This window comes from Equus asinus, chromosome 17 (assembly GCF_041296235.1).
Source record: "Equus asinus isolate D_3611 breed Donkey chromosome 17, EquAss-T2T_v2, whole genome shotgun sequence".
NCBI classification, from domain to species: Eukaryota; Metazoa; Chordata; class Mammalia; order Perissodactyla; family Equidae; genus Equus; species Equus asinus.
This window is the reverse complement of record NC_091806.1, coordinates 22,864,622-22,874,461: the sequence shown is the minus strand read 5'-3', so window position 1 is coordinate 22,874,461 and position 9,840 is coordinate 22,864,622. Positions and strand designations below refer to the sequence as shown.

At 35.6% G+C, this 9,840-nt stretch overlaps 1 protein-coding gene across 1 annotated transcript; it reads left to right on the top strand.

Annotated features, from left to right (window-relative positions):
- The first annotated feature begins 8,841 nt into the window (after window positions 1–8,841).
- On the top strand, window positions 8,842–9,774 carry LOC139040766 (olfactory receptor 4C11-like). Its single transcript, XM_070487756.1, has one exon. It carries the CDS (start codon window positions 8,842–8,844, stop codon window positions 9,772–9,774), a length of 933 nt encoding a protein of 310 aa, XP_070343857.1.
- Window positions 9,775–9,840: the final 66 nt, after the last annotated feature.

Below are 9,840 nucleotides of genomic sequence, written 5' to 3'. Positions count from 1 at the left end.
AAGAAAGCAGGAGTAGCAATACTTATATCAGAAAAAATAGATTTTAAATCAAAAACTGTAATAAGAGACAAAGACGGGCACTACATAATGATAAAGGGAACAATCCAACAAGAAAATAGAACACTTGTAAATATCTACACACCCAACATAGGAGCACCTAAATATATAAAGCAATTATTAACAGATATAAGAGGAGAAATAGACAGTAACACAATAATAGTAGGGGACTTTAACACTCCACTTACACCAATGGATAGATCATCCAAACAGAAGATCAATAAGGAAACACTGGCCTTAAAGGACACATTAGACCAGATGGACTTAGTAGATATATACAGAACATTCCATCCAAAAGCCAAAGAATACATATTCTTTTCAAATGCCGTGGAACATTCTCCAGGATTGATCACATATTAGGCCACAAAACAAGTCTCAATAAATTTAAGAAGATCGAAACAATACCATGCATCTTTTCTGACCACAAAGGTATGAAACTGGAAATCAACTACAGAAAGAAAACCAGAAAAGCCACAAAAATGTGGAGATTGAACAAAATGCTACTGAACAATGATTGGGTCAATGAAGAAATCAAAGAAGAAACAAAAAATTCCTGGAGACAAATGAAAATGAAAACACAACATTGCAAAATCTGTGGGATACAGCAAAAGCGGTTCTACGAGGGAAGTTTATAGCAATTCAGGCCTACCTCAACAAAGATGAAAAATCCCAAATAGACAATCTAAAAGTGCACTAAAGGTACTGGAAAAAGAGCACAAACAAACCCCAAAATCAGCAGAAGGAAGGAAATAATAAAAATCAGCGCAGAAATGAACAAAATAGAGACTAAAAAAAATAGAAAAAAATTAATGAAACCAAGAGCTGGTTCTTCGAAAAGATAAACAAAATTGGCAAACCCTTAGCTAGACTCACCAAGAACAAAAGAGAGAAGGCTCAAATAAAAAAAATCAGAAATGAAAGAGGAGAGATTACAACGGACACCTCAGATATACAAAAGATAATAAGAGAATACTATGAAAAGCTATACTCCAACAAATTGGATAATCTAGAAGAAATGGATAAATTCTTAGAAACATACAACCTTCCAAAACTGGACCAAGAAGATGTAGAAAATTTGAATAGACCGATCACCAGTAAGGAGATCAAAACAGCAATTAAAAACCTCCCCAAAAGTAAAAGTCCAGGACCAGATGGGTTCCCTGGTGAATTCTACCAACATTCAAAGAAGACCTAATACCCATCCTTCTCAAACTCTTCCAAAAAATTGAAAAGGAGGGGAAGCTTCCTAACTCCTTCTACTAAGCAAACATTATCCTGATACCAAAACCAGACAAGGACAACACAAAAAAAGAAAATTACAGGCCAATATCACTGATGAACATCGATGCAAAAATCCTCAACAAAATACTAGCAAATTGAATACAACAACACATTTAAAAGATCATACATCATGATCAAGTGGGTTTCATTACGGGGATGCAGGGATGGTTCAACATTCGCAAATCTATCAACGTTACCACATTATCTACCACATTAACAAAATGAAGAATAAAAATCACACGATCATCTCAATAGATGCAGAGAAAGCATTTGACAAGATACAGCATCCATTTATGATAAAAACTCTAAATAAAATGGGTATAGAAGGAAAATACCTCAACATAATAAAGGCCATATATGACAAACCCACCGCAAATATCATTCTCAATGGAGAAAAACTGAAAGCTATCCCTCTAAGAACAGGAACCAGACAACCATGCCCGTTGTCACCACTCTTATTTAACATAGTATTGGAAGTCCTAGCCAGAGGAATCAGTCAAGGAAAAGAAATAAAAGTGATCCACATTGGAAAAGAAGAAGTGAAACTATCACTCTTTGCAGACGACATGATTTTATATCTAGAAAACCCTAAAGAGTCCACTAAAAACTTCTAGAAATAATAAAGGAATACAGTCAAGTTGCGGGATACAAAATCAATGTACAAAAATCGGTTGCGTTTCTATACACTAACAACAAAGTAGCAGAAAGAGAAATTAAGAATACAATCCCATTTACAATTGCAACAAAAATAATAAAATACCTCAGAATAAACTTAACGAAAGAGGTGAAAGATGTGTACGCTGAAACCTATAAGACGTTGAAAGAAATCGAAGAAGACACAAAGAAATGGAAAGATATTCCATGTTCTTGGATTGGAAGAACTAACATTGTGAAAATGTCCATACTTCCTAAAGCAATCTATAGATTCAACGCAATCCCTATCAAAGTTCCAACAACATTTTTTACAGAAATAGAACAAAGAATCCTAAAATTTATATGGAACAACAAAAGACCCCGAATAGTCAAAGGATTCCTGAGAAAAAAAGAACAAAGCTGCAGGTATCACACTCCCCAATTTCAAATTATACTACAAAGCCATAGTAACCAAAACAGCATGGTACTGGCACAAAAATAGACACACAGATCAGTGGAACAAAATTGAGAGCCCAGAAGTAAACCCACACATTTATGGGCAGCTAATATTCGACAGGGGAGCCAAGGGCATACGATGGAGAAAGGAGAGACTCTTCAATAAATGGTGTTGGGAAAATGGACCGCCACAAGCAAAAGAATGAAAGTAGACCATTCCCTTACACCACGCACAAAAATCAACTCAAAATGGATTAAAGACTTGAATGTAAGACCTGAAACCATGAGACTTATAGAAGAAAACATAGGCAGTACGCTCTATGACATTGGTCTGAGCAGCATATTTTCAAGTCCCATGTCTGACTGGGCAAGGGAAATAAAAGAAAAAATGAACAAATGGGACTACATCAAACTAAAACGTTTCTGCACAGCAAAGGAAACCATCAACAAAATGAAAAGACAACCTAACAATTGGGAGAAGATATTTGCAAACTATATATCAGATAAGGGGTCAATATCCAAAATATACAAAGAACTCATACAGCTCAACAAGAAAAAAACCAACACTCCAATTAGAAAATGGGCAAAAGATCTGAACAGAGATTTCTCCAAAGAAGATATACAGATGGCCAACAGGTATATGAAAAGATGCTCAACATCATTAGCTATCAGGGAAATGCAAATCAAAACTACAATGAGGTATCACCTCACTCTGGTCAGAATAGCATAATTAACAAGACAGGAAACAACAATTGTTGGAGAGGGTGTGGAGAGAAGGGAACCCTTCTTCACTGCTGGTGGCAGTGCAAACTGGTGCAGCCACTATGGAAAGCAGTTTGGAGTATCCTCAGAAAATTAAGGATAGATCTACCATATGATCCAGCTATTCCACTGCTGGGTATTTATCCAAGGAACTTGAAAACACAAAGGCATAAAGATACTTTCACCCCTATGTTCATTGCAGCATTATACACAGTAGCCAAGACTTGGAAGCAACCTAGGTGCCCATCAAGGGACAAATGGATAAAGAAGATGTGGTATTTATACACCATGGACTACTACTCAGCCAGAAAAAATGATGAAATCCGGCCATTTGTGACAACATGGACAGACCTTGAGGGTATTATGCTGAATGAAATAAGTCAGAGGGAGAAAGTCAAATTCCATATGATCTCACTCATAAGTAGAAGATAAAAACGACAAAAAAAAAAAAACACATAGCATTGAAGATTGGAATGGTGGTTACCATTAGGGAAGGGGGGAGGGGGGAGGGCAAAAGGGGTGATTAGGGTCACATGTGAGGGGATGCACTATAATTAGTGTTCGGGTGGTGAACATGATGTAATGTGTACAGAATTTGAAATATGATGTACATCCGGAAAAAATAAAAATTAAAAAAAGAAACAAGTTATTCATTTTTAATAAACTTTATATTTTATAACAGGTTTATATTTACAGGGAAGTTGTGAAAATAATACTGAAAGTTCCCATATACCCCACCTCAGTTTCCCCTACTATCTTCTTATATTAGTATGGTACATTTATCACAACAAATTAATTGCCATTATTACATCATTTTTAACTAAAATCCATGCTTTAATCAGATTGATTAGTCTCTATTAAAGCCTTTTTCTTCTCCAGAATCTGACCTAGGATACCACATTACAGTCAGTTGTCAAGTTTTCTTCAGCTCCTGCAGACAGTGACAGTTTCTCTGACTTTTCTTGTTTTTGGTGAACTTGACAATTGAAGAGTAAGAGTCAGACATTCCGTATGAAGTCCCTCAACTGGAGTTTTCCAATATTTTACTCAAGATTAGACTGGGGTTATAGACTACTGGGAGAAAGATCACAGAGGTAAAGTGTCATATTCATCACATCATACCAACGGGTACATATTCTCAATGTGACTTATTACTGTTGATGATAATCTTGATCACCTCGCTAAGGTAGTATTTGTCACATTTCTTCTCTGTAAATTTACTCTTTTTCCTCCTCCCATACTGTGGTTTTTGGAAGGAAGCCACTATATACAGCCCACACTTAACAGACAAAGCGTTCGAGGTCAGAGTATCTACGTAAATCACTTGGGATTCTTTGGTATATTCTCCCCCTATTTATTTAGTTGTTTATTCAATTATTTGCATCATTATAACTCATGGATATTTATTTTGTACTTTGAGTTATATTTCAATTCATTTTTATTTATTTTGTTGCTCAATTTTCTTACAACTTTGGCCACTGGGGCTCTTTCACTTGGCTCCTGTGTCCCTTTGCCATCACTTCATCACTACGCGCGTGCGCGTGTGTGTGTGTGTGTTAGCACTTCTCTATTTTCTAGTACTACAAGATGCTCTGGTTCACCTGTACATTCCCTGCCCCAGACCTAGAATCAGCAATTTCTACAAGAAGCTCTGATTCATTTTATTGGAGAATGGTATTAGAAACCAAGGCTTCAGCACTAGAAGACCATCATTTTTTATTCTAATCAAAAGATGTCATTTATGACCCGTATCAACATCTTTACTTGCAAGAATAGGCCACCTTTTTTCATAATGTAATAAGACAAATTGAGGATTATCACATCTGGCTCATGTTTCTTAATTGGAAGAGAAGGGACGCTTCAGGGAATAACTTACCCCAGACTCCTGTATTGCACAGCATTGGTGTTAAATATTCTGCAAGGAGACAGAAGAGAAGAATTTCCCAGTCAAACTCCTGTGTGAGCATAGATTTCAGAAAGAGTGAGATGAATCTGGGACCATCTTAGCCTGCCCTCTGGCATGTAGGTGAGAACTTAAGCCTCTTCGTGAGAGCAAAGAGATCCTGGTTCCAGATAATCAGACAGAATTTAAGATCATTTTTTTATTCTCATTTGAGTAAAGAGTGTCCAAATTTCCTTGGGAAGAAAAGAGGGCAACTGAACATCCTAACCTCTCCGTAAGCTCTTATCAAAGCTAGTAAGATTTGTACTGGGGATTAACTTAGTTTTATTTAATACTTGGAGAATGAATCTTACCAATGCTACTGTGAGGATCTAATACATGCAATGCATTTGTGGAAGGATAGAAAGTTTAGGACATTTTTAGGAGTGTTTTACATTCTAAAGTGAGATGATGGAAATAAAAAATGTGCACAGCACCTCCTGATGGAAATGGCACTATTAGGTACGGTATATTGGAATGAATGTGTGAGAGACAAGCAAATAGAAATAATATCTGCTTGGGTGTTCCAGGAAATAGTCCATAGATATGATGACATGGTGGTGGATATAGTAGGATGCAGGCTTCCCTTTTCCTCAATGCCACCTGAGTATAGAATAGTGAAGGACACTATTGGATTGTAGGATATTTTCTTAATTCTTTCGTTCATTCAACAGATATTTATTAAGCACCTACTTTTTTTTAGATGCTGAAATTCAGTAGTTTATGGATAAAAATTCTCATCCTTATGTTGATTCATTCTACAGTGTGTCATTTGTATATATGTAACTGTGTTATTTGTATACGTGTAATTCTAATATATGTATATCTATATCTACATATGTAAACAGATATAGATAAGGAAATATATTTATATAATATTCTTAATTGATATAAACTGCAAACAATTTTTCATTTGTTTGTTGAAGAGTTTTGACAAAAAGCATATTTGGAAAATATCCAAGAAAGACAGGGGACCTGTAGTTAATGGCAGTGTGGTAGTGTATAATGTGATTAAAAAGCACTGAGTTCTAGAACTACCTCTACGATTAGCTCACCATTTCACTCTTGGGTCTTATTGTTGCCTCAAAAATGTTTATTTTCTTCCCGCCTACATCAGGAGACAGTTGTTATGGCTCAGTGGTATGCCAGTGTGAATAATAGACCATCTCTTTTTCTTTTTTTTTTTTGAGGAAGATTAGCCCTGCGCTAACTACTGACAGTCCTCTTTTTGCTGAGGAAGCCTGGCCCTGAGCTAACATCCTTGCCCATCTTCCTCTACTTTATATGTGGGATGCCTACCACAGCATGGAATGCCAAGCAGTGCCAAGTCCGCACCAGAATCCGAACCGGCGAACCCCTGGGCCGCCGAGAAGTGGAACGTGCGCACTTAACCGCTGCACCACCCGGCTGGACCCCTAGACCATCTATTAAGGTAATATAATGTTTTAAAAAGATTTATTATTTTTATGAAATGACGATAGTGATGTATTTTTAAATTTTTACCAAATAGCACACCTTAAAAATTAGATATTGCTCACATTTGTGATGCCAAGAATGCAGTTTCTTCACATAGAGGTACAAATGCATGCTTTCGTTGACATTCTTCAAAGTACAATTCATTTACATAACAGTATGTGTGTAATATGTATATCCTGCTTTTAATTAAAAGTTACTATCTTAGCATACAATTCTGTCCTCTTATTTTTCACTTTAAACTATATTGTAGCGACCATTGCATGTATATCAGCCTTTTTTTATTAATGATTTTATCAATGAGTAGTATCAATAAAGTACCATTCTTGCTTAATTCAGCTCCCTTCAGATGGATTTTAAGTTCTTTCTCATCTTTGCCAATAAGATTATCTGTAGGACATAGAATCACTGGATTGTTTTCTATGTGTAATTATAATATTATAGATATTGAAAATCACCCCCTAAGAGACTGTGTCCACTTAAACTCCTACAAAAATGAGTGGGGTTGACTATTTCCCACAACTTGTCAGCACTATATGTCAACAAATTTATATCATAAAGATTAATTTATTCAAATAATTAGTGAAAATGATATCTAATTGGAAATTTAATTTGAATGTATTTAACTCCTAATGAAATTGAACATCTTTCCATATGCTTAATTATGTTTCATAAGCAGAAGAGTCTCTTTTAAATTTGATTCTTTGGCCCATTATTCATTTTACTATTTTTTTTTTAGGAGAAGATTTGCCCTAAGCTAACATCTGTTACCAATCTTTCTCTTTTTCATTCCTCCTCCCTAAAGTCGCAGTACATAGTAGTGTAAAGTTGTAAATTCTTCTAGTTCTATGAGCTGCCCCCACAGCATTGCTACTGACAGGTGAGTGGTGTGGTTCCATGCCTGGAAACCGAACCCAGGCTGCCAAAGCAAAGCGCGCCAAACTTTAACCACTAGGCAATGAATGCTGGCTCAATGTTACTGTATTTTTTAAGACTGATGAGTGAAATCCATTTATCCTTGAAAATTATGCTTTGTCTGGTCAGTGAGTTGTAAATATACTTTACCAGTTTGGCGCTTATAATTTGCTATTGACTATGCTATTGTTTGGAAAATATAAAGGCAAGTAAAACAATTTATCCACTATTCGACATGTAGTTATATATGAATAAGTATTAATTCCCTTTTTATTTCTATAGTCTCTTACTTGAACTGAGAGTATAAGACATTCAAGATACATATCATAAGAATTCTACTGAAGAGTTTCAGGTATGACTTAGAGCTTCCTGAGCTCATTTTCTCAATCCCTTATGCTTAATCTTAAACCTGAAATTTGAAAGAGTGTTCTGATTTATGGAAAATATTCTCCATGCATTTTTCTTCATTTTAGTCTCAATGAGTCTTTGTATCTTAAGAACATATATTGAAATATGTAGAAAAATAATAAATAATGGGACAAATTTAACTTTGGATAACATAGTATACTTTGGAACATATGAAGTTTAATAATAGAAACTGAATTTAGAACCATAAACAATTAGAAATGTTTGAGAAGAAAAGTAAAATGAAACAAACAGTCAGGGCAACAGATTAAAATGTCAGATGATGGAATGAAACAACTGGCTTGTGTTCATTGCTAAAATTTTAATTTTATCATTTCTCTCTTTCAACCTTCCTCCTTATATTTTATATGTGTGGTGTGTTTATGTGTATGTATGTGTTTAGGTTTTATCAAGGAAGATACTCTGAAATGTTTAGACACTCATTCTCTAAGACAATATTTACTAGAAGAGTATTTTATAAATGAACTCTGTTCAAGAAATGTGAAAACATATTGAGTAAATCATGTAAAAGTTTCCTCTACTTCTGCAGCCCACTACACTAATATTGACATGTCCTTAAAGAAAACATTAAGCGAAGAAGTTATTCACTCATTCCAAATAAACAAAATTAATATATATTATGTCTGAAGAATCGTTTACTTTTTCATTATTTTTCTATTTCTTATATCATTATTTTCACATGCAATCAGGTAAATAGATTGAATAAGTGCTATGAATCCAATTTCATTCCGCTAAAGCAGTACACAACAGGTAAGGAATACCCATTGAGAAGTGGCATTTCCATGATCAAGCATATGTATTCAGCCTCCAAATGCAGTATTCATTTTAAAATTCCTTTTTCATCTCTTCTTCACAGATTATTTTTAACCAGTGCTTTCCCTGCATCAAATGAAACAATGGAGCAAAATAACAGTGTAACTGAGTTCATACTGTTAGGATTGACACAAGATCCTAAGATGCAGAAACTGGCATTTGTAATCTTCTTCATTTTCTATGTGGGAACTGTGCTGGGAAATTTGCTTATTATTGTGACCATCAAATCCAGCCAGACACTTGGAAGCCCCATGTACTTCTTCCTATTTTATTTGTCCTTGGGTGATACCTGCTTTTCAACGTCTACAGCCCCTAGACTAATTGTGGATGCTCTCTGTGCAAAGAAAATCATTTCTTACAATGAGTGCATGACTCAGATCTTTGCACTGCATTTATTTGGTGCCATGGAGATCTTTGTCCTTGTCCTCATGGCTGTTGATTGCTATGTGGCCATCTGTAAGCCCTTGCATTATCCAATCATCATGAGCCGGCAGATCTGCATCACCCTGATTGTTCTTGCATGGATAGGGTCTTTTATACATTCTATAGCTCAGATTATCCTGGCCTTGAGACTGCCTTTCTGTGGATCCAATTTGGTTGACCATTATTGCTGTGATATGCAGCCCTTGTTGAAACTTGCCTGCATGGATATTTATGCGACCAACCTCCTGGTGGTGTCTAATAGCGGGGCTATCTGCACAAGCAGTTTTGTAATTCTGATGATCTCATATATTGTCATCTTGCATTCTCTGAGAAACCACAGTGCAGAAGGGAGAAAAAAAGCTCTCTCCACTTGCGCTACCCACATCATTATAATTGTCTTATTCTTTGGTCCATGTATATTCATTTATGTACACCCCCCAACCACTTTCTCCATAGACAAGATGGTGACAGTATTTTATACTATTGGAACACCCTTTCTCAACCCACTCATCTACACACTGAGGAAGGCAGAAGTGAAAAATGCAATGAGAAAGTTATGGCATACCAAAATAACCTCAGAAAGCAAAAAGTGAGTTGAGGGTTTGTCATGATTATTTGTTGAGTCACGGTTTGACTGAATCTGTACAAATATCAAATAT

Bases quoted from the DNA above. Each gene is read 5' to 3' on its own strand.
- LOC139040766 (XM_070487756.1), top strand. From the start codon at position 8,842: ATGGAGCAAAATAACAGTGTAACTGAGTTCATACTGTTAGGATTGACA.